Source organism: Rhea americana, unplaced genomic scaffold (assembly GCF_003343005.1).
Source record: "Rhea americana isolate MKP2758 unplaced genomic scaffold, rheAme1 scaffold_412, whole genome shotgun sequence".
NCBI classification, from domain to species: Eukaryota; Metazoa; Chordata; class Aves; order Rheiformes; family Rheidae; genus Rhea; species Rhea americana.
The window spans coordinates 378,845-403,967 of NW_028186549.1; the positions used below are offsets into that span (position 1 = coordinate 378,845).

At 46.7% G+C, this 25,123-nt stretch overlaps 1 protein-coding gene and 1 long non-coding RNA gene across 2 annotated transcripts; both read left to right on the forward strand.

Moving 5' to 3' along the window:
• Positions 1-2,038: 2,038 nt before the first annotated feature.
• LOC146590305 (uncharacterized) lies at positions 2,039-5,230 on the forward strand. Its single transcript, XR_014897034.1, has 3 exons — positions 2,039-2,606; positions 3,432-3,704; positions 4,980-5,230. It is a non-coding gene; the product is annotated as an uncharacterized LOC146590305 (long non-coding RNA).
• Positions 5,231-6,265: 1,035 nt separating this feature from the next.
• BTBD2 (BTB domain containing 2) lies at positions 6,266-24,331 on the forward strand. The gene is made up of 8 exons (XM_085314842.1): positions 6,266-6,385; positions 9,804-9,960; positions 13,636-13,741; positions 14,561-14,758; positions 17,603-17,795; positions 19,466-19,553; positions 20,601-20,747; positions 21,319-24,331. Exons 1-8 carry the CDS (start codon positions 6,303-6,305, stop codon positions 21,478-21,480), a joined length of 1,134 nt encoding a protein of 377 aa, XP_085170968.1. The 5' UTR covers positions 6,266-6,302; the 3' UTR covers positions 21,481-24,331.
• Positions 24,332-25,123: the final 792 nt, after the last annotated feature.

Sequence of the window (25,123 nt, forward strand, 5' to 3'; positions counted from 1 at the left end):
GGGGTGAGGGGGGAATATGCTGCCAGCAGCTGGCCCGGGTGCTGTGGGGTGCCCCGGGGAGACCCGGCCAGCTGTGGGATGGCGGGTGCCCTCCCTGCCCCACGGCTGGGCGCTGGGGGGGAGGAGAGGGGCTTGGCACCGGTGAGGAGCCCCACTGCGGGACAGGGATCAGGGATGGCTGTGGCTCCCCGGCACCTTCTGGGGAACGATGTGCCACCGGCCACCACCGGGGCGTTCTGGTCCTCTCTCCCTTCCCAAGAGCAAAAATAGGGATCACATAACTTCGCTCCATGTTTTATCTGTTGTTGGGAGCCGCTAGCCAGAGGATGCGCGCCCCAGTGGTAACGTGATAGCCAGGCCCGTCTGCGCTCCGCCAAACCCCGGCCTCCGACACCTCCGAGATGGCAGGGATGGATGGAGCAGGGATCGCCGGGTCTGCGGCACGCAGGGATCCAGAGCCACAGCTCAGTGTTTCACGTGGTGGTGTGGACATGCTTAGGGGTGACTCTGCTTTTTGGCTTGATGGGCTGTTGTTGCGTCAGATCCCTCCAAACTCTCAGATTTGACTTAATGTTTCTTAATGTRCTCACCAAATCATATGATGGGGTCTGACTTCCAGTTGTGCAGCGTTTTCCCTGGAGGGTAGGTGCGACCGAGGGGTGCTGGATGAGCGGCCAGCAGAAGCGCAGCAGGAAAAAACAAATCCGTAGATGTCCCTCCGAAGCAATCCTTGTTTTTATATAGGTGGCGGAGGAGAGGAAGAATATTCTCCGAGATCGTTTGCTCCTCGCCAAAAGAAGCAGGGGTTTGTGTGTGCAGTGGGGCAGAAGGGAAAGAGTAATGATTTGAGAAAGCAAATTCTGTGGTAGAACGGCAGAAACTGGTTTTTAAAAATAATCACTAGGGAGCCTGTGCTGAAGGCCCGTATTTTTGTGGGGGGTAATGGCACCRCCACTGTAATGCAAAACCCTCGCTTCTGAAAGCGTTGTGCTGAGAACGACATCTGAACGTGAGCTGGCTACTCTGGGTTAATGTTTAAGGCCAAGCTGCCATTTAGGAATTTGCAGTTCTGAACTGGTTCCTCGCTGARGAGTTGGAAACTGCCTCCACCTGGATAATACAAAACTGATCTGGCTAACTGACCTTCGATGCTTCTTGGGGCAGCTCCTTTCAATTGCACCGCAGTTGTTTGGGACTGTTTTGGTATTAAGGAGGCAGGATTAGTTCTTTTATGATTTGAAGCATAATTAGTGTTTGAGTAAGCTCGCTCCTGTCCTGAGAACTGGGTGGGGAGGGGCAATGTTCAGCCTGGAAATAAGTGGAAAATAAATTAAGCTTTAAAAAAAGAAAACAGCCCCAAAGTGAAATGCTGCTTAATTGCTCTGAAATCCATCTGGCACTCTGGATGTTGAAGATAGAATAGTGTGTGTCATGCTCTGACATCCTGGTTATGGATTAGATGGATTTTAGTAAAACTTGCCTTTGTGATATTACATTTGGGATATCCTGATGATTCATGAAGTACTGTGGTTATTTTGGAAGCAGAGGGCTTAAAATAAAACCACCCAGACCCCTTCTGTGCTCAGTTCTCCCACAGCAGCTTGACAGCAGCAGATATTTTGTACTGGAGTTTAGGTGCAAAGAAGTTACGAATTTAATTTGAGAGGTGCTGTATTGCTTCAGCTTATTTGCAAGGGCTGATGTTCATGCTTTGCTATTCGGTGTCTGAAATCGTGCCAATTAACAGGTAAATATTTCTGCAGTCTGATCTTACTGCAGTAATTTTCAGGCCAGTCCAGGCCGGGTATAAAGAGTAGGAGAATATCCTAAATGGAGGTCTTGAACAGCGGCTGGTAGTGCCTTGAGAAGTGGTCCACAAAATCTCATTGATGAGCCTAGCCCTTGCAGTATTTGCCATGGTTGTGTGGCACGTTAGAAATCGTCAAGTTTGGCAGTAACCTGGATAGCGCAAAATAATCTGAGAGCTGCGGTCCTGCGAGCGCTGGATGTGATAGCGTGGCTCCTCTCTCTTTGGGCGCCTCCAAGAAAGAGCAGAGCAGGGATGGCGCATCAGGGGTTTCAGGGCATGAAGTGATGCACAGGCTGGCTGATCGTAGACCACAGGTGATGTTATCCAGGCCTGGTGGTAATGTGGGCGAGAGGAGAATGACATAGTCAGCTATACGTTAAGGTATGTTTAAGAGAGCGTGGCAAGTTCATGAGCTTGTGTAAAGCCGTAGAGGTAGGAGCAGACATCAGATATGTCACGTAGCTGCTGAGAGCAAACTTTCATTTTGTCTATGAAGGCACTGTTGGGAGAAGAAAGGTTCATATTGCCAAGCGTCTGGGAAACATCCACAGCCTTAAGAAGATCAGACGTAGCCCACCTTCAGGAGGCTCCAAAGCCTGCAGAAACAGCTCGCGTACCCTGGAACGAGCCTGATCTTGAGGCCATTGGCTTGTTCCCGCCGGCTGCTGAATCAGCCATGAAGAAGAACAGCCCTGTGTTTCTGATGTCAAAGCTGACAGACGCCAGATYGAGCAGGCTGTCAAGAAGCTGCGTGATACTAATGTGGCCACACTCGACGTATTGATTAGGCCCAACAGTAAGATGGAACTTGTGTGGTTTCCATGTGTGTCTCTTTCCAGATTGATGTGCTTGATGCAGCCAGTGCGATTAGCATCATCTGAACCTCTTCTACTCAGAGCTGCGTAGATGAGATAATTAAACTTGTTAATCAGATGAAAAACATGGCCCAAAATGGAAGTAAAGAAATGGAGCAAGTGTGTGGCAGTGCACCCCTGAATATATTCCAGCCCCTGAGCTTTGCACTTTGGGGACCGTCTGAGAAGGCTTTTGGCAGCTGTTTCCAGCTGCCTCTTTTCTGAGCTGGTCCTGTTTTTTCCTGGATGCGTGTAAACTTGCGGCGCCTACGGTGTCGCGTAGCAGGCTGTCCGCTCGCTCGACTCCCAGAGCTGTGTCATGTGCGAGCAGCTCCTCCTCCGTGGGCTTTGGGGACCTGCCTTCTCCTAGCTTCACCTGGTGTCCCTAGTCCTTGCACTGGGAGGAGGTGGCRAGTGTCACCCACCTCGTTCATTAGCTTCTCATCGCCTGCGGTTTCACAGAGCTCCAGCACATCACGTGTTGCTCTGCTCCTGTGTCAGCTCATCAGAAACACGGATGTTTTAAGATTTTTCTGCAGCGGAGTGGATGGAGCAGGGAGGTGGTACGCAGTGAYGGGACAGCTGGGGTTCTTGAGCAGTTTATTTTATTGCTGGTGTTAACGGAGTGCCTAGAAACGGAGCCGGACTGTTGGGTATACAAACTAAACTAGGTGACAGGGTGCGATACCACGGTGGACAGAGAAGCAACGTGGAACTGGTGGGTAAGAAGTTGTAAATAACGTAATAAAAGACAAACTTTCTTGTAGGCTTCCAGAAGCTTAATGAGCGCCTGCACAGTCAACTTTGGATCCTAGGACAAATCAAATTATTAACCTCACCCAGGGCCCTGTGACTCTTCTCCTGCTGAGAGTCAGAGTTTGCTTTTATTCTTACACATGTGGAGGGAGTGAAGAGGATCAGCTCTCCCTTCCTTAGTCCTTCAACTTGGCTTCTGCTCGTTTTGGGAGTCCACTTTGTTTTGGCCACCCTACTGTTGTTTGAAATTAAGCCTTGATGCTTGAGTTCTTCCTCTGACAGAGGTGGGTCGCTCCGRTGGGTGCTGGGTGTCTGCATTCCCCCCTGGAGAACTAGGGGCTTGCGCTGGGCCGTGTTTCTTGGGGTTGGGAGGAGAGAGGCTTGCTGCGTGCCRGTCCCTGCTCGTACCTGTTGCAGGCTCTGCAGGGCTTTGCGTAGCTCTGGTTTAAAAGCGCATCAGCTTCAAAGCTGGTTTTAGAAAACATGCGAAAAGAAAAACCAAAGCTCTCTTACTCTGCCAGTTTGGCTTAATAGTCTTGGTTTTCTCTTCTGAAATGAAAGCCCTCTTTTTGTTTTGCTATCCACGGACTGGCATGGTTGGGGAAAACGAAGTGTATAGAGGAAAAAGTGAAGTAGATTATCTGCACCTTACAGTGCACATTGCTGGTATCTTCAGAGCAGTCTTAAGCGTTCGTTATAGCGAGAGTAAGTAGACACCATGCAGGCAGGGATTTCCTTAGGTTATTTGCGTCCCCTTAATGCTGCCACCCTCCTGGCTTACTGACAGTAAGRCTCCAGCTTTTGCGGGCCCATGTGTGTTTCTGTGACTTACTGGGATCCCTTTAGGGTTCAGCCATTGGAGGGGAGAAGGAAATCAGACGGATTTGTTCCTGATTGAAATGGAAGCAAAAATTTGAGAGTTGACTTATTTATTTATTTATTTATTAAAGGAGTATCCTTTTCAAATCACTTCTGAAGGTCCTCCTCTAATTGAGCATGTACGCTGTGCTGGCTCTGAGTTTGAAAAAAAAAATTAGGGCACAATTAATTTATGTTAACTTTAGTAGCAAACAGTGCCTGCGACTGTTTTGGCAGCATCCCTGCTTTTGCGTGAAGAAGGATTTTGTTGTTTCGTCCTGCAATTCTAGTATTGTGAACGAGATTTTCTTCTATTTGTTCTTGCAATTTCTCTCCAGAATTTTGGTCGATAGAGATACGCATCTGCATCCTTTTCTTTTTTAGACCGCTGTGGTATGTTCCTAGCTCTCTTAACTGATCAGAAACGATGGAAAGCCAGTTTGTCAGCCAAATAGTCTGTCGTGGCAGACAAGCCTGGCACGTCTGTGACGCTTTGCTCTATTGCTTCTCTGGGAGGAGAGGGAAAAATGAGTATATACATATTTTAATGAAAAAAAAATCTATAGGTAGATATTTGAATTCAATCCTACTGCAGTGAAATCTAACTGAAACTTTCCTGTAGCGGTGGACTGTTCCGTAGAGTCGGCGTACGCGAGTGCTTTCGCTCGTGCTGCTTGTCACGTATGGTTTTCTGCCCGCAGTTCTTGATGCTTCTCTCCATCCGAGCGTGCTTCAAACTGCTGCGGTGCCGGCCCCGGCGTTTTCCAGCTCTTCCCTTTTCGTAACCGCTCAGAGAAGCGGCTGCAGCGATCGCTTCTGCGGTCTCGTCTCCCCYGTTTCCCCGCGCTCGTCGGTCGAGCCGAGGCGGCCGCGGTGGCCTTCGCCGTACGTAACTTCCAGGAGCTGTCGGATTGTGGCGGCCGGGAGCTGAAACGCTTTCACGAGGAGAAACCCCCTCGCTGAATTTTTGCAGCCGTGAGGATTCTCAAAACGGCTTTTCTAAGGTGTAAGGCAGCTACAGCAGGTCGGCAGCACAGGTCTGCGCCTCCTGCTAAAACCAGAGCTGGTTTTTATCAGTGAGGGAAACGGTCTTGTTTACGTGGGAACGGCGAAAGATTATTTTCAGCCTCAAACCTGCTYGGAGGGAACTCTTGCTTCCTCTTTCTTCGGGGCTGATAACGTGTCTTTCTCTGTTCATCGCCTCGCGGCAGCGCGCGGAGGCTCCGAGCGCCCCTAAAGCTGCTGGTTTGCTGCGCGCGRCGTCCTGCCCGCCTTCGCGGCGGAGCGCGGAGCAGGCTTTGCGTGCAGAAGGCGAGAGGAGCCGGCGGTGGGCGTCGAGCGGGTGGCGCGCGCGGGTCTGCGGAGGCGCTCGCGTCCCCGGCTCCGAGGCGACGCTGCCCGAGGGGTTGAAGCGGTCCGCGTGTCTTGAGTCCCTGCTCCGCCGTAATCACGGYTTTCGCCTGGAGCGTGCGCTGTTTWGGAGAGGGGSAAGGAGGATGGGAAATGCGTAGTGAGGAGTTTTCTGTAGGTATTTTCTGTATTTGACTGTGAGGGTTTGGGCCAAGACTTGGGCTCTTTGCAGTGGTAGAACCTGATTTCTTTAACTGCTTTGTATCTTAGTTTCTCAACCTGGTAAAGGAGCATAGGCTCATATGARGACTTTGTAAAGCACAAAGCCTTGTAAAACTACAGATGTTCTGTTCCATGATGCACAAAATCTGTCTTCTGGGAACCATAATTATGTTGTACACGGAGATAGGGCTTCAGAATGAAGTTGCTAGCAGCTTTGGAAATTCGCAATAAATAAAAGGAAAGCCTGACACTCCCTTCTGTTGCAAAACAGTTTTGCTTTAGCCTTATGGGTGATATACTTTCCCTGGGGGTGGCCTCGGTAACAGGAACTCAGCTGGGATTTTTTTGTTTTTTTAAGTAAATATGAGTTAACGTAAATGTTTTTCTTTTCTTTATTTTTTAAAATAAACCTTAGGTTTGTGTTGGCTGTGGGAAGTGCAGTCTTCGATGCAATGTTTAATGGTGGAATGGCCACAACTTCGACGGAGATTGAGCTGCCTGATGTGGAGCCTGCTGCCTTCCTAGCTTTGCTAAAGTAAGTGTCTTTTCATGTACGGCATAACAGGAATGAGCAGATTTATTGTAGACAGGGATGTTTTCGGTGAAAGCAGTGAACCGTTTTGTGAAGTGGACATCACTAAGTTTCTAAACAAAATGCCTCTTTGATCTGTTCAAGCTCATTTAAATGCTAGTGTTAAATTCCTCTTTTCTTGGGTAAATGTCTTGTACATCTATTGCACAAAAATATCTGACTTGCTTCATATCTTGGTTTAGCAATAGTTAAATGAATGCATCCTCCTGCTGATACTTTCCAGTATGGGCAAAACTAAACTGTATATTTTTATTTTGTAAATATGTTATATACTTGCATGTTATACAGTTACACCATGCAAATGCAGCGCTAGGGAGGTGTTCTGATTAGCAACTGGAATAAGTTGGCATGCTAGCTGTTGTAGTTAAATTGGTACTTAACTGTTTAGACAGAGTCCCATAAATTCTCTTTCATGAAGTGGTTTGATTTGATCCTAGTGCTCTTTAAAAGAAGTAGGAGGGGGAAGTAATCTTAATGCTTTATAAATTACGAATACTTGGAGCCCATTTAGATCACGAGCATGTGAGCAAGTTATCACAGGTGAGCAAGGGTGTGAAATGGATGTCAGCTATTCTGCACAGTAGCTAGCCTTGTGCATGTTTTRTTCCTCTTTCTTGGAGCCATTTTTGAATTTACCTTGGAATAAGAGTGTGTACAGTGGTGGCTAGCAGGCAGTAGTCAGTGTGTTGTAAGTCTGTGCCCTAAGGGGAAGGAGGAGGAAGGGGCTGTAACATCCTATTGACCGATTTCTTTAAGCCCGGCTGGCACCATATAACATCCAGCAGCAATCCTGAATGTGCACTGAAGAGTTATTGTCCTGTTTCAATAGGATTTCTGTAACCTACTTCTAGGGGTTTCCAATCTCTTGCTCTTGACACGTTCCCCGCTTGCTTTGTATTGGGAACAGTGACTATGTATAGCTTTGGCACACTTTTTGCTTTACCTTCAAGAAGTGCTTTAGTTGTGACGGTGCTATCTGAAAAGATTTTTAAAATTATCTTTCCTAAAACGAGAGGCCAGCAGTAACAAGGAGCTCCTTAACCCCCTCCCCTTTGGCTCCCTTTAAATCGGACATCGGCACACAGGAAATCCCTCTAACTGACGTATGACTTTATCAGCCTGTTAGATCTCGCTGGAGTCTGGAGTTACCATCTATCTTTAAGACTTAGTCGTGTTAAAATAGTGAGTGAATTAGAGGCAAAATCAAGTTGTTTCCCCGGTTTCAGCAGCTATACAATACGATCTTGGAAGAGAACCATCATCTGGAAAGACTGCAGTGATCAGTTGCAGCTGTTTTCTACAGAAATGTTTATATTTTCTGTAGAATAAATTGTATTATGGTGATGCTAAGGCTTACAGTTTTCCTAAGGTAGTTCTGCATGTGGCCCAGTGATATCTTAGATGCTAAAATCTAAGGTGGATCTGATTGCTTTTAAAATGCTCAAAACTTAAATGTGCCAAGGGAAGCTTGGGTGCTGCTTTCCCGTGAAAAGCTTACCAGGTACCTGGTATGAGCGTTGGTAGAGTAAAAACAGCTGTTCCAAACRCTGATCTGAAATGGAAGCTGATACTTACATATGTCTCTGGATCTGGTCCAGACCATGACTTAATGCTGTAGGATCAGGGGAGACTCTTCCTTTCTCAAGGAAGAAACTGCCAGTCGTGAATGTTCAGCAGAAGGTCCCTTCTGGAAACCAGAGTCTAGCAGTGTTTGTGGGCTGGTGGCCTTTAGGTCTGCTGTCACTGCGTGGRGATTCCCCCCGCTTCCACCACATGTAACTCGAGGAGCTTTTTGATAGTCTGGGGCTACAATCTAACTCTGCTTTCAAAACTAATACTACGCTTTTTCATGGTTTGAGCATCTCTGTTATCCATGTTAGCGTACGCTGTCTGGACTGCTACCATAGTCGTTGCAATAAATAGAACTGGTTATTTTTAAAGCAACTGTGTTCCTTTAATCTTGTAATAAAAAGGATTACTTAGTGAAAATAGGACCGATGAAGGGATGTGGGCAAAATACGTTTGTGAGCCTGTGGCTTGATGCTGTTAACAGATACTCTAGAGCAACACAGAAGCCTGCTTTCAACAGCAACGAGAGCGCTCCCCTTCCTCCGAATCCCTCTGTTTATGGTTCTCTGAATTGCATCCTGACCCTCTGTGTAACTAGAGGACCGGGAACGCTCTTGCTGCTCTGCAGCGAGTCCCTGCAGAGAGGAATGCTGCCTTGTGTGCTTGTAGAAAGAGCCCTGTTGCTGCATGAAGCCTCTGGGGACAGCTGCAACACAAAGTGTTATTGTGCCTCCCGAGGCCTTTGGAGAAATCYGGGAGAAGGAATTACTGGAGTTTTCCAAATCTCCTGTCGAAGAGGAATGCCAAGCCCTGTTAACAGACCTAGTGTTACATCTCTGTGCTCAGTGCCTGTTTAGTAACTTCCAGATCCTGATTGGCAAATGCTTGGCTGGTTAAAGGAAAAACAGTAAACAAAAAACTCYGCATGGGATTAGGACTAATATCAAGTGTGTAATTACTTTTACTGAATTCAGTCTGTCAGTTCCTGTTGTCCCTAATCAGCATGCTTGGGTTTGAGGAGGGTCARTCAGGCCTCTTATGAAGACCTTTATTTTTCCATGTAGTATGAATGTACTTCCTTGTTTTGGCCTAACAGTGGAGTCTGCTGCTTTGCTAGCAGCATGGCAGTCCTTGTTTTTCATCGCGATTAACTATTTCTTTATATTACGTTGCATGCTGTATTTTAACATCTGTATAATGAAATGGAGCAGTTTGTGTTTTAATAGAGACTTCAGTATATAGAGTGGAGAGATGAGGGAAAGTGGGCTATGGATAAAGCATCTCTCACCAGCTGCAGTGGATGTATATGTTTAACTGCTTCTGATCACTTTYGAATTAGTATTTAAAATGGAGCTTCTCTTCTAAGTAGTCAGACTAGATTGATTTTTTTTGTCCGTGTTTAGTCTAACTGAACAGCTTAAAATTTTAACTTAAAAGCTAAACTTGGCCAGAGGCTGTTCTAGCCTAGCATAAGCATTAGCCTGAAGAGCTCATTGGATGTGGGGATACTAGACAGCTGAAATATCTGATAAAGTAATCTGTAAACTTTTTCCTTCTCCCTCATTCCTTAAGCGTTATCCTATGACAAGATAAAAACTGTATCTCCATAATAAACCAGAGTCAGCAGAAAGGATTTGAAGACTGTTCCTGCTCTCAAATATAACAAATAGAGCCAGGAGGGTGGCACAGACATGGCTTTTTGAATTTCAAGGTGTCTTTTTTTAATTACACACTGACTCCTTGTGTAGCTAGTAAGATAACAAGAGACCAATGTTTGTTTGCATGCTTTCAGATTTCTTTATTCAGACGAAGTTCAGATTGGACCAGAGACTGTTATGACAACGCTTTACACAGCTAAAAAATACGCAGTTCCAGCCCTTGAAGCTCATTGTGTGGAGTTTCTTAAAAAAAACCTCCGAGCAGACAACGCATTCATGCTGTTAACACAGGTGAGTTTGTGACTGTTTGCATTAAGTCCTTTGAGCAAGATTCCTCAGAATAGGAAAGTATGCACAGACACACACACAGAAGGGTTGAGGTTGGAAGGGACCTCTGGAGATCATCTAGTCCAACCCCTCTGCTCAAGCAGGGTCTTGTAGAGCATGTTGGACAGGATCACGTCCAGGCAGGTTTTGAATATCTCCAGGAGAAGGAGACTCCACAGCTTCTCTGGACAACTTGTTCCAGTGCTCTGTCACTCTCACAGGAAGGTAGTTTTTCCTCATGTTTAGGTGGAACTTCCTGTGTTTCAGTTGTTGCTTGGCACCACTGAAAAGAGCCTGGCCTCATCCTCTTGACACCCTTCCTTAAGGTATTTGTAGACATTAATAAGATCCCCTCTCAGTCTTCTCTTCTCCAGGCTAAACAKGCCCAGCTCTCRCAGATGCTCCAGTCTTYGTAGTCCTATGCTGGACTCACTCTGGTAGGTCCGTGTCTCTCTTGTCCTGGTGAGCGCAAAATTGAACACAGCACTCCAGRTRTGGCCTCACCAGGGCTGAGCAAAGGGGCAGGATCACCTCCCTCGACCTACTGGCAACACTCTTCCTAATGCACCCCAGGATACCATTGGCTTTCTTGGCCTAGGCCCTCTCTGGTAACAGCTGATGACAYATCAGTGATTTCCAGGCTGTAGCCCTGCAATTGCCTGTGTGTTAGTGTCYCTAGCTGTTGCCAGGGGCATCTTGTTCTCAGTGGTGTAGGACAAGAAACAGATAGGCGTTGTATGTGCAAGTTCCCATCGTTTAAAGGATGGACCTTTTTTTTTTCTTTTTTTTTGACTAACTTTGAAGGAAAATTTCATATCATCCAGCTCAGGAAAGCTACCATAATTTCTGATGTTAAGTGAGCCTTGCAGAGGAGTCTTCAYAGTCACTTTGACTTGGGAACCAGCACATTAGGATGGTCTGGCTATAGGGGTTTGGCTCTGTTGACCAGTGATAGCTGGCTGCTGGCTGTCTTCCTCCTTGTCACAAGTGTGTATGGCTTTAGTTACTGCATCTGTGGAGTGTCTACACCAGTAGTTTTCTGACAGAGATATGAGGCAGTTTTGGCCTAAAGAAGTTGCTGCTGAGCTCTTTGCTGTGATTAAACTGGAATTTTATTTGGGTTTAAATATTTGTGTCAAGTACTTGTATTGGTTCCRCTTTAAATTGCCCTTGTAGATATACTCTGCTGGGAATTCAGCTCTTGCTGCATCCAATGCTTAATGTAAAATACCATGTCTTGCTTCCTACATCCTTTTTTAACTTGGCTGTTTTCCACATGCCATAAATGGGTGAGGCGGCCTCTGTGACATGGAAAGAATCACACCCCCCTTCCCTGGGAAAGAGTCAGAAGACTCAAGACTCAAAGGTTCTTGCTTGAGTGATGGTAGCCAAATCTGTGCTCCCATCTGATTCGTGGTAGGGCAATTGTAACTCTTTGGCTGCAGCTCTCTTGTTCTTTGGGTTCGGTGGCCYGAAACCTGAAAGATCAGGAGCTAAGCTGAAGTGAGATCTTTCCTGCAGATGCTGGTTTTCAAAGAGGCATCTTATGTTAGTGATCGCTTCATGAGAACTGGAGAAATAAACTTTTTGATGGTATTTCTCATGCAGGGATTCTGTGGCACGGTACATCTCTGCCACCTGACTTCACGACTTTGACCTGGTAACATATAGGTTCATGGTGACTTCTTTGCAAGTCACAGTGGTCCTTGTTTGGCAAAAGAAGGTGTCCTAGATTTTCAGATACCAAAAATGAGATACTATCTGACACACTGTCTAATTGTCAGTGCACTGGGCAGCTGAAATGCCAGATGGAGATGGGCTTTCCTGATTCCTTTTGCTCCACAAAAGCAGTTTGTGTTTCATCTGTTATGATCAGTTATCACTAGTGATTCATATCTAGGTTTTTTTTTACTGTTCAGTATCACAGTATAACAAGTCTTTGAAATGTTGGGATTCTTTGAGAAACATGTCTGGATCTCAAGACTGGCTGCACAAGGCACCTCACCTTGTGAATCTGTTCTCAAGGTACTGACAGTTTTGGTTCATCTGTTTGAACGTCAGACTCTGTTTTTGCTCAAATCCAGCAATTTGTGGCGTCAGTTACAGGCTCAAGATCTAGGATACATCTTGTATGAAACATTTCCCAACAGGCTCAAGACTGTGGACAGCTGGTCATATGGCCTCAAATTGCAAAMTCCCTCTGCGTGTATCCCTGCTGAATCCTGCTGGTCTAGCAAATGTGATGTTGACAGTATTTCAAGCAGATCTCTGGCAGAAACATAAGTGGCGAACAGTTTTCCTGATTGTTTGTGCCACATAGTGAACCGTGATGCTCTTTTGTGCCAGATGTACATGCAAATGTCACTTTGATCAACAAAGGAATAATAGCTTGCCTAAAGCCACTCTGGGGAGAGTGTAACACAAGTCCTTCATGTGTCAAAAGAGAACTATTACAGTAATAAAGGCTGAATCAGTCACAACTCTTAGATGCCAAGAGTGCAGCATGTTGGCAGGCCTCCAGCACTGAGAGCAGGTGATTTTGCTGTTGAAGCTTGCCTAGTCCATGCAAAAACTGAATATTGTTTCAGCTCTTTGCTCTCGAGGCCTCCGTGTTCAAGGTGGGCCCTACTGAACTCTGCAGGCTGTGGACAAGTGTGAAGTAGAAGAGGTCCAGGAGTGCTAGCCTCTATGAGTGACTGGATTCCCAGCCCAAAACACAGTTTTTAGACATTTCCTATGGTAGTGAATTCAAATCCCAGAGTATTGTTGCACTGTCTTGTTAGGTGTGGTGTTAAGATGGGCACTTCCTAAATAGCAAAGACAAAACATCAGAAATAGGAAATTGTCCAAGTGCTGTGTTCCCATGTGTCTGAGGGGCTCTAAAAAACCTCTTTTCTGCTTATGCTAGGCATAGGGATGGTGACGTACCCTGGTGGTCCTGGGGGATCTGTGATAGTAGTGAATTTGTTATGACTTTGCACTTCTGCTAAGCAGAGAAATTCTAAGCGATGATCCAAGCTGTGTGCAGGTTTGTGTTTGACTGGACTAGTACCCTATTTTTGGTGGAATTTAAGGTAATTGGATCAGAGTAGATGTTCCTGTGCAAAATATGCAAATRCACTAAGCAAGCTGCATACCCCGCGGGGTTTTGTCTGTCTTGCTGGGATGTGGGCAGAATGCCTGTTACGGAGCTTAACTAAATACATGAGATCTGGGTGACTCTGTTCTTGCGGAATAGGCCACTTCTGCGTATCCTTAGTGAGCAGGCCTGGAGACATTGGGCCAAGCTTTCTTTTGAATCTAAAAATGCCTTAGTAAAAATCACCCATGCTGAGCTGACCCRATTGATACAGTGCTTTCTAGCGCTATAGTCGTAATAACCGATGTGATGTTAAAACAAAGACATGCCCGAAGATATGTACAGCTTAAATGGAACTAATGCTAGACCCTGATGTTTTTTTCTAGTGTTTGCCTTGTCATGCTTAACTGCTTGTGAAAGACTGCTGCAGCCAAATGAATTCATGATGCAGCCAGGCAAAGTTAATGAGGATGGCTCAGGGAGGAGAAGGGAAAACCTTATTTAGTATAAACTCCGCTTAAAAATACCTTTTGTGTTAACGACTGCTGCTTCATTACTAGGCAAGACTTTTTGATGAGCCTCAGCTGGCCAGCCTTTGCCTAGAGAACATAGACAAGAACACATCAGATGCCATCAATGCGGAGGGGTTTACAGACATTGATCTGGGTAAGCTTTTTTTCTTCCTTTCTACGGGCTTTCATAACAAGCTAGACTCTTAAGTTCTTACAGGTTAATACCTGGCACTTTTCTTTTGTGGCTCTGCTGTTCTGAAGCAATCTGTTGAACGAACAGTCCCTGGCATTAAGTAGCTAGAGACAAGGCAAAAGAACATGCTCATTTGCAGAAATATTCTGGAATCTGCTTACTTTGGTACAACTTGATTTTTCTGGGCATGATACAAAGCCCGTTTCTCCTGTTGATGTTGGCAGGTTTTGGGTGGGTGTAACTTGCCTTCTTTTGTAGAGTTGGCATCATTCCCTGAGTCTTTGTCAGGTTTTGGAGTTCAAAAGATGTTGCGTTTTTGGAAGCAAGAACTGGGTATTTAAATTATCATATGCAGTAGCCAAACTTGCTAGGCACAGTTACTAAACATTAAAATTCAGACATTAACCTTCTCCTAATGAGATGGACTATGGAAGTAAGGTACAGGTAACCTTCTGGCTTTCATGATACTTGCTTCATCCARATTTGACATCAACTGGGTTGCAATTCATTCTACTGAATGAATTCTCCTGAATTCCCTTCCGTTAACATACCAAATAAATGGGCACTGTTTGCTGCTCCGTTCACTTACTTGCTTATGGAATATGCAGATACATCTTTCTTATCGCCTGGCAGGCTGCAGGCAGCACGTTTGGGAGCATGCAGTTTTTTGAATTGGTTTTCCATTACTTGCCTTGGCTGTACGTAAGGTATTTTTGGCTAAGTGAACTCAGGTCATTTGGGTTAGTGCCTAAAGTTGTCACTGTCCGTCCTGCCTTGCAGACACCCTGGTTGCAGTGCTGGAGAGGGATACCTTGGGGATCCGGGAGGTTCGTTTGTTTAATGCAGTGGTTCGCTGGTCGGAGGCTGAATGTCAACGGCAGCAACTTCAGGTGATTCCAGAGAACAAGCGGAAAGTACTGGGCAAAGCACTTTCTCTTATCCGCTTCCCATTGATGACTATTGAGGAGTTTGCAGCAGGTAACTGAACAAAGGCATTTCTGTGAGCCCTAGTCTTTGCTTCCTCTGAACTACAGAGGATCAAGTACATGAAAGTGGATTTTCTCTGTGTATTCTGTAGTAATTTAAATTTGAGATCTCCCACTCTGTTCCCACTGATGTACAAAATCTACTGTGTTAATGCTGTTTTCATCCATGATTGTTTACTCTTATTTTTGAGGCTTTGGTTCTCCATCAGTTAGGAGCAAATAGCATCCTATCTGACTGTATTCATAATATTTTTAGATGGTTACTTTCTTGTTCAGCTAAAAGTGGAGGTCTGAGGAGGGTACACCAACCTCCCTTCCCAACCATTGCAAACATTTAAACCAAAGTTAACGGAGTTGCAGCTAACCCGCTTTGATTGTAGCCTGCTCCCCAAGAGAAATGAGGCTGTTGCCTGCCCACTCCCCATTTGCTGTTGCCTGTTATCCAGTGGTGGTGATGGTRTCCTCTTGCTGATGCCATTCAGAGCAGAGCCTCAGAACAGGAGAAACTTTTCTGTCCTTTGAACTAAAGGGTTGGTGTTGTTTAGTCTGTGTCTCAAAACATTTTTTTCCACATTTGCATTAAGATCTTGATCTAAAAAGATGTCTAAATCATTTAACAGTTTGACTAAAGATTTTTTGTTTGTTTTCATTGCCTGTTATTTGTGTCTTTGTATTCTGGTGATTTTCCAGAGACTGAAAACTGACAACCAACAAATATTTTTTTTGTGTTAAAAGCAACTGTGGAGCTGTTTCAAAAACTGAAACTGGTTTTAGGTTACAGTTATTTGCACAAACAAACAAAAAGGGTCAATGACACCATGCCCTGTACAAATCACTTCTGGAAACAGAGATGGTGTCAGCTCAGTAACAGTTAATGTGCAGCTTTCTAAAATGAAGAGGAGTATTAGAAATAAAAAAAATACATTATAGCTTGGCTCTCRTTTTTATTTTGCCAGTCACAGAAGTGTCAGGGCATGGGACATGAATCTTCTGAAAAATGCCTTGGTCAGGGAGACAGAGCTGTTCACCCATGCGGGGTAACTTCCCTTTGCGTTGGCACGGGTGAAAACATCGGTGCGTATTTCATTCCTTCATGGCATATCATGCTGAACAGCAGCTTTGCAGCAGATTATAGGCTTAACATCTAGCTTAATTAAAGAGGGCATCCTTCTGGATAGCGTTAAGGCAGGCAGGAGGCAGTGCATGTACACCAAGCTTTGCATTTTTGYGTAAATCCTACTTTTTTTCAAACCTCCCTTCAGGTCTCATATAAAACAACCTCACACTCGAAGGGACTTGTTAATTTTGGCATAGTCAAGTTGAAGCTTTTGAGTCGGGAGCGTGGTTGTGCCCCTCCCTAGGCTGTCTGTACCGACAGCTTGCTTGACTTGGATCTTTGATCAGCCTTTTTGCCTTGAGAGGAATTCTTAAGCTTTCTCACTCCACTACAACAAAAGGAAACTCCAAAACGCCAAACCGGGGCGGTTGCACTGGTCACTGTTGTTTAAGCRAGGATGTACGTTGGTATTGCTTCCACTTTGTCCTTTAACGTTTCTGGGCAGATGCTAACTCCTTTGCTAACCACAGCAGAGGTGAGAGAAGGAAATTTATTCTCCTCACTCCCTCTACCAAAGCAAGAAAAGGATTTTATAGGCTGTGGTTTCAGCAGCGTATTGAATAATCTGGTGTTGGACGTGGAGTTTTAACTGGCAAATGGGTCACTCCCTTCCCCTCAGAGCAAGTAATTTGAAACATTTGAGAACTGAATTGCAGCAGCACAGGATAAGTTCAGACACGATCAACATCAGTTAATTTTTGTTGAGCTAAGTATCCCGAAGCTCATTCATTTGTTAACAGTCTACTTCCTTGAATTCTTTCATCCGTACCTATTACAGTCTTGGACCATGTTATGTCTGCCTTTCAAGGCTATGCTCGTGGACACAGTTTTTAAATATTGTCAGATTTAACTAACTGTAAGTTGTATTGGGCCAAAAAGTAGCCAGGAATTTGCTTCCTGTATTACGGCGCGTGCAATGCAACAGTGCTGCTGTTTTTCCGATATGCAGTAGCATCTTTTCCATTTGCAAGAGGCTTTTAAATGCAGGCACAGAGAAGCTTTTAACTATTTGCTAAAGGAGTTGAGATACTGACTAATTTTTACCCATTCCACTTTTGAAAGTATCCAGAGTGGTTTCCAAGGCTTGAGTTCAGCAGCACTTCAGAAGAAATACCTAATTACTCGAGCAAAGAGAGAACATGTTTCAACTCTTGCTGGAATCGCTAGCGTTTTTTTCCTTAGGTTCTCCGATAACAGGCAAAGAAGCTACTTAATCCCTGCTTTGAGTTTAAGTGCCCCAGGAAGGGACTCAAAGCAGAGCATGATCTGAACCACCTTTGACTCAGCTAAAAAATATTCCAGGTGCCATTCCTTCCCGCTATCCCTCGTGGGTTTTCATGAGGTCCTTGACGGTGATGTTGTGAAATACCAAATGTATGAAAATCTCTCTCCTATCAGTATTTTGATATCCTGAGGGAATGGATTAGCCAAATGTTTTGCTTTTTAAACCAGTCCTTGTAGCCAACTGCATTCTGGCCCTGTGGAGCTGTGTGCTTAATTGCTGTTTCACGTCCCTGCTCTGCACGGAGGCTGTGCAGCCCCGCGGCAGCAGCGAGGTCCCGTTGGCGACGTCGGTCGTGGCCTGCTCCCGTTCGCAAGCCGAGCTGGCCCCCACGCCTGGATCTCGAGAGGTCGCGGACCGTTTTTTTTTTTTTTTCCCCCCCTTCCTCTCCGCCCCGAGGCTGACGGCGCTGCTGTTTTTCCCCCGTTGCTCCGCAGGGCCCGCGCAGTCGGGAATCCTCACGGACCGCGAGGTGGTGAGCCTGTTCCTCCACTTCACCGTGAACCCCAAGCCGCGGGTGGAGTTCATCGACCGACCGCGCTGCTGCCTGCGAGGGAAGGAGTGCAGCATCAGCCGTTTCCAGCAGGTGGAGAGCCGCTGGGGGTACAGTGGGACTAGTGACAGGATAAGGTCAGCTTCACCGCTAATTCTGCTGCCGATAGACTCGTGTGTACTGAGCTTTGAGCCTACCCTAGTCCTAAACCTGCCAGGTTACCTGCCAGACCCCAGCTCGCGCCGTGCAAACCCTCGCGTGAACCGTGGAGGGGGGGAAGCGTTTTGCCGGGGAAAATCGGCACCAGACGCGTTAACCTGCGTCCGCGATGCGGGCTGCCTCTTTGCTCAGCTTTCGGCGAAGGCTTGCGGTGAGCCTGGCCCGGACGCACAGCCCTCTCGGCAGACTGTCCCTCTCCTTTTCCAGCGGCTTGCCGCAGCCGAACGGGCGCTTGGCGGCTGGATTCGCCAAGCAGCTCGTGGCTTTCTGCCRCTCCTGGGTGTTCGCTAACTAGCGCTCCATCGATTTACGCGGTTAAAAGTGTAAACGTGGCTTGTTGAAGCCCTTTAATCTTGGCAGTTTTGGGGAAGGGCTTAGGATAAAATGCTTGCTGCGCCCGCTTTTCTGCCAGCATCTAGTTTCTTTAGACCTAAACGTGTGGAGAAACAGCAAAGCCTGGTTGGTAATGGGGACAGAGAATGGGGCTTGGCAAACGGTGGTGGTTTGCAAACGTCGTGTGGCCAAGTGGTTAGAGCAAGACAGGAAGTACTGGGAAAGCCTTCTTGGGTGGAGAGAGGACCCACGCTGATAAAGTACTTAAAAAAAAAAAAAAAAAAAAAAAAAAATCTAGGCCCTCTCATGAGGGGTTCCCTTGCGTATCAGTAGCGCTGTCAGCTGGATCTTCTGGGCCATTCGTTCCCTTTCTGAAGGCTGTGATTGGGAAAGCTGCTAGCTCCAAACATTCACTGATGTTGACAGCATCAGGGTTTATCTTTAGCAAAGCTTGTGTTTAGTTTCARCGCTGAATATTTTATGCTGCTCTCAGAACATTGGCTTTTAGCTYGCTACAGATGTTTATTTTTGAAATGTGCAGGACTGAAAGAGTTGGTGGACAGGTGAAGAAATGATGTTGGCAGCTTGGCAGGCACCAAGACTTTCTGCTACCCAAGAAGACAGAGCTGTAGTGGGGGGCATCTGGGGTGAATATCCTGCCTAAGGCAGCAAGGATTCTTGCATTCAAGAGCTATTGAAATCTTATTTTCTGCTTGGGAAAATCTTGAGTGCACCTAGCTGCTACACTGCAGTAGTATCCAGAAAATACTCAGAAGCACATTAAAAATGCTCTTTGAGTGTTCAGCAGTGAAATCTCTAATGGTGACACCTTAAGTGGTCTCCACTGTTTCCTCGCTGGAAGGACTGCTGCTGACRTGAGAGTGGGCGCTAGTCCGCAGGCTGCCCTGCCTTTGCCTGGCTGGTGTTTTTGGATGTTAACATTGTACCACAACCTTGAGGGACTTTCTAAGCCTGGATTCTGAAATTTGATGATACGATTATGTGGCTTTGCATTTTAAATTAGCAAACAAAATTATTGCCGGCCCATTAGGATAGTCAAAGGCGTAAACTTAYAAATTACGACTTCTGTAAAGGATTTTGGTTACTAGCAAGCCTTATGCTTAAAACTGCAATATGTGTTTGATAAAATTATAGGTATGAAATTAAAATGAGTGAAGATATTTGTGCATCTTCCTTGTACTAAAACAGTACAGAAGTGGCAAGTTGRTCTGACTTTCCTGATCTCTTCTTGCAGGTTCTCAGTAAACAAAAGGATATTTGTAGTTGGGTTTGGATTATATGGATCCATACATGGGCCAACGGATTACCAAGTAAATATACAGGTATTWTGTCTTTACTGCCTATTTGCTGCTGTAGGGGCTGTTTTACCTCTTTTAGTGAATATTTAACAACCTCTTAACTTAGAAGGATCTGTATTTGTTTTATAGATCGGCTGGTTGGCAGATGTAGCGTGGGCCAGATGGGGCACTGGGGATAAGAGGGATTATTACAGTCATAATTTTATGCAAGCTTTCATGGCGTGTCAGTGCAGTATCTCCCTGTTCGCTGCTTTGGAAATGCATCTCGGAGAGCTGTGATTTAGTTTGAGAAGACACTGCGTGYTTTCACATGCCGAGCAGGCTGAACTCATTCTGCCCTGCAGGTACTTAAGCAACGGTTGGATGTTGCAATTGTATTTGGACTGTCTTCTGCTACAATCTGTACAAATGCAGTAATCAAGATTCAACAAGTGGATGCATCGAGAGAAGAGAAAAGAAGAAAACCGTTGCTCTATATGTGCTGAGCCTGTAGAGTGCAAATGTGCAGCCTCACGTAGTCAGCGTCTGTGTTGGAGATGACGAGTAGGAGTTAGCCTGTTYGTTGACCAAGTCCGTAGAGATGTATTTCAAAGACTGGATCGCTTAATGGGTGACTTAGGAAAATCCCCTGCATGKTCTCTGGATGCACATATGTAACCTGAGTCTGAATCACTTGAAGAAGCTTCTCCAGGAAAATTCTCTTGCCACAGCAGTGCTGAGGAGACAAGCACAGTCTATCAGTGTTTCTTCCTTAATTGTGAGGGTCTCTTTTTGATACCTCTGAACTCTTGGCAGTGACAGRCAAGTGAAGTGAAGTGAGAACATCCACCTGCAGGCCTCTATTCAGCTTCAGCATGAAGAGATAAAATGTCCTGGGATATCTGGGGCCTGAGCCTGTGGTGGTTCGGTGTAGTCATAGTGCCGAAGCCAGGCATAAGCAGCGGGGGGGATGGTGCAGTYGCAGTAGGGCTCTGAAACTGGGGGGATACACCTGCACAGGTGCCAGGTCCAACATGTGTAAAGCAGTGTTCAGCTAACTTTACAGTTTAAAAGTTAATGTTCTTCTTACAGATCATCCACACAGACAGTAACACAGTCTTGGGACAGAACGACACAGGGTTCAGCTGTGACGGATCATCAAACACTTTCCGGGTCATGTTCAAAGAGCCCGTTGAGATTTTACCCAACGTCAACTATACRGCATGTGCTACTCTAAAGGTATCGTACTGAGGTGGTGTGGATAGAAGAGAGGTTTATAGAGATGGAGGAGAGCAGGTTTCTTTGGTCCCTTCAGGGCAACGTGGTTCTTGCTCTGCAGTTTTCAACGCCTGTGGTGTAATCTCAAGGGTTTGCTCTCTAGTCCTTCCACCATGGTGGTGCAACATGAATGTTCAYCATCAGCACTGAGAGTTAGTTTTTATCCTGTCTACAAGCGTACAGTAATTAAGCTATATTAGTGATGAATTGATGTTTTTTTTTTCTTTTTATACAGTTAAACAGCCAGTTCTGTGGCTGTGTAGTCCAGAGCCTGCTGACACTGTCTTAAAAAAGTTGATACGTGAGACCTGGTTAAATACAGTGGTAAAGTCTGATAGGGACGAGAACTTTGTTCAAAATACCTCAGGTGCAAGAACCAGACAGAATAGGGGAGGTGTTGAGCTCGCCAAAGCCCTTTGCTTCAGGTCTGGTTGTGAGGCCAGACCTTCCAGAGCATACCCAGGCCCCGGGGTCCGGCTGGGCTGTGATCCTTGTCTTGATCCGTTCTTTCTGTTTCCTGTTATCATCGCAGGGTCCAGATTCCCACTACGGAACCAAAGGACTGCGCAAAGTGATCCATGAATCACCAACGACAGGAGCCAAAACCTGCTTTACGTTCTGTTACGCGGCTGGGAATAACAACGGCACTTCTGTGGAGGATGGACAAATCCCAGAGATCATCTTCTATACATAGTGCAGCTCTGGAGTTGGCTCTGGACTTTTCTGTTCTCTTCCCCGTGACCTTCCAAACTAAATTTCTGGCTGAGTTTGACCACACCAATTGGAGCCACACTAGCCAAAGGTCTCAGTAAAATCATTTCAAAGCTCATGTTTTGCCTTGTGCTAGTGATTCTGCTGCTATCACATACCAGATTAACTGGTTTACCAATATCATTTGTAGATTGTCTGTGGCTACTCATTTTTCACCTTACTGATTAACCCTATCTAACAACATGCATTTTCTTTTTTTTTTTTTTTTGACTGTAACGAATGTAGATGCTTTTCCACCAGTCGGAAGCATGGAAACAAATGGCTCTGGTTGTGGTTGTATTTGCTGTGAGGAGATAATCCTGCATAAAGACAGTCGAGGGCTGTATTGCCCATCCTCTTCTGCTCTAGCTCAGCAGTCGAGGCGAGATGGTTGGCCACGTCGGTCCAGCAGCACCGCTGCCGTGGCAAGGCTCGGCCAGACCATGCCTGGCGCRTTCCCTCCCGCCAGCCAAAGCGTTTGCAGCCGCCTTCAAAAAGTTAAAGGAAGTGGCCTTTTCACTGAGGCTCTGCTGCTGTTTCAGCACTACACAACCTTGAGGGAGACCTCAGAACTAGAGCGCCTCTAAAGACTACAGTGTTTTCATGCTATTCTCGCTAATTTGTGACAATCCTTTGACGACAGCTAACTGACCTCCCCCTACGGATGGCCGATGGCTCTGCGCAGAGCTAGGAAGGGGCGGCAGCTCTGGCCTGGCCGGGTGCTCTCCATACCCGTGTGCAGGCTGCTGCGCTCAGTTCTGGTGGTGCTTTTTTAAAACTTTATATTGCATCTAAAATGATGGGTGATACTCGAGAAATCTGCCCCCGTGCAGCGGTTAGCAGCAGGGAATCCACACTAGTTGTTACTGTGCTAATCAAATCCTTTGTTCCAAGATAGCGGCAGGGGGTTGTTGGTTGACGCAAGCAAGGGAACTTGCCTCGCCTGGCCCCTGTGTTCCTGTGTATTGCTGCTGTTTTCATGCACGTTTCAATGCATTTTTTTTCCTCTCTTTTTTTTTTTGTCTTTGTTTTTGTTTCTGTGCATTGCTAAGCCGCCCCTGGGCCGCTTCAGAGCGCTGCTGYCCTGATGCAAAGTAGGAAGAGGCTCGATGTGCAACTGCCTGTTACCTATTAATGCAGCAGATAGATGAGGATTCATGAAACAGTTTAGAAAAATGTAAAAGATTTTTTCTGTTTGCCTGTGTACATGGCTGTTCGGACAGGCTCACGAGGAAGATGCCATATTTACAAATACCATCTGGCTTTGCCACCTCCCTACCTGTTCAGAATTGGTCGTTTTTCCCCCAAAAGCAGGTACGATTTTTGCTGAGTAGATAACGCTGTCCTGCCAAGGAGGAGGTGGCTTTTCCTTGCGTCACTGTCCACTGCTGAAGACCACAAGACTATTTCTTCCCCCCTCTTCTGCAGAGGAAGCTCTAATGAAATAAAGAACCTTCTGGCGTAGTGGCCAGAGCCTTCAGAAGTCTGCGGGGGACTTGCTGGCGTGATATCGTGCTGCCTCAAAGCTGAGGTTCGCTTTTGAAAACCTCCTGGGCACACTAAGAAGTCGTCTTAACTTGCCAGGTAGCAGTTGCCGCCTTATTTAGATGTTAGAAGCAGAAACCTAGTGGTCCCTTACTGATGCAGATGGCTCAGTACCTAGTAACTTATTGGGAAAGTGGTATCTCCTCCTCTTCCTCCCTCTGGACTGGGCTCTGTCCTTGGTCTGTGGCTGGCTGGGTATCTCCTCATCAACCACACAGCAGTAATACGGTCAGGAACACCTTGCACCTAGTAATCTGTAGCTATTAGAGATGTCGATAGTGTGTTATGTTCTCTAGGAAGACATTGTAAGATGTGTATATTGTAAGCCTGCTTCAAGGTAGGATGTTTTTAATATGGCCAGTACTTAAAGAAAAAAAAAAAAAAAAAAAAAAAAAAGGAAAAAAGAAAAAAAAAGAAAAAGAAAAGCTCCATGATTTAGTTATTGAACCTGACTGTGCAATGCAAACAGTGTTGTGAAACGGATTAGCTGAACGGAGACGCTCCTTCCTCCGCGGGGGAAGCTGCCTGCTGTTGGGATGTACATAGCTGCCTGCTCCTGCCCTGCTGCCCCTTCGCCTCTGCTTCTCCAAGGTTGTGGGACTTCGCTCGTAGTGCCAGAGCGCCGCACCAGGGGCCTGCGGCRTTACCTGGGCCGAGGTTGCCTGCAGCGGCTGTACCACCCCCAGACGTTTCCGTACCTAGGTGGCAGTAAGTGGAAATCGGTGGGATCTGGAAGAAGCAAAGCTGCCCGCTTGGCTATGGAAATAGCAGGACTTGAAAGCAGGCCTTGGGCAAGCTAGATCAGCCGAGGGAGGCCCGTCCTTGCTGGCTCTTCCCTCAAAGCATCTGGTTTTTACTACTACTTTGTTATGCAGATTCTTCTCCCGAATCCTCCTTTCCAGCCACAAGGTCGGTCTCGTAGCCTGCCCTGGTGGGGAGGGGAGCGAGAGGAGTTAAACCTCTGAGCTACGTCTAAGCAACTTCTGTTCTTAACGGCTTTATGCAGTTTGATGCAATTCTGGCTTTTGTAGATAGATGAATGTAATTCTTTGTTGGACATGCCTGTTTCCAAAAGTATGAGGTATTCCGTTGTATCACGTCACCTTCCAAGCAGAGCTGGGCCCGTCTCGACTCCAGTGCTGTACTGATGAATGTATCCGATGCTCTCGTTCAGTGTTCACACTCTGCTTTTTGGCCAGCTTTGTGATTTGTAAATAGGAAAATCAATAAAGACGTTTGGGTTGTCTTTACGGAGTTTCTTCGTGATTCGAGCCCGGGATGCTGGAGGTCCTGGGAGGAAGGCGGGGAGGAAGCCCTGAGGTGCCCGGAGAAGGACGCGGCGCCGCGGAGCCGCTGTTTCTCCAGGTCGGAGGAGCCGCTGGGGCCAAGCGGGCGCATTCCCCCCTCGAGGTCTGTGTCAGACGTAGGCTCTCATTTCAACACTGAAATTTTTTTAACCTCGATGGAAGATTTTTGATGCCACTGTGTCCTTCAGAGGGCCCTCGCTGGAAGCTGGCGCCCGCTTTGGGGCGGAGGGGCTCCCGTCTCCCGCAGTGGGACGTGGGTCCCCTCGCCGGAGATCACGGGAGCAGAGCCGGGCTGGGGGGGGGAAAGCAGCTCTCGCCACCCGGCTGCGCCCCAGCGAAGCGGCTTTTGGCAGCTCGCTGGCGCGTCGGCCGAGACCTAGAGCTCTCCCCTGCCCGCCCCTGGGTGCCAGCGAGCAGATGGGTGGACAGGGCCAGAAGGACCAGGACCGGGGCCAAGGAGCTGGGCCGGGACCCATCGCCCACGTCCCACCATGGGCCGCGTGCGCCAGAGCAGCGGTTCAGAGCGGCTGACGGGCCAGTCCCGCTCCGAAGACGTGGTGGCAGCGGGCGAGCGGAGCTGCTGCTGGGGACGGGGGCTGGGTGCAGAGGGTGCTCGGCCACGTCCCCACCCCCGGGGCCATGCAATGGAGCACAGAAGAAAGCAGAGGGTTTTTAAGGATTTTTTTTTTATTATTATTATTTATAATAATTTTTCTTTTTTCCTTTTTTTTTTTT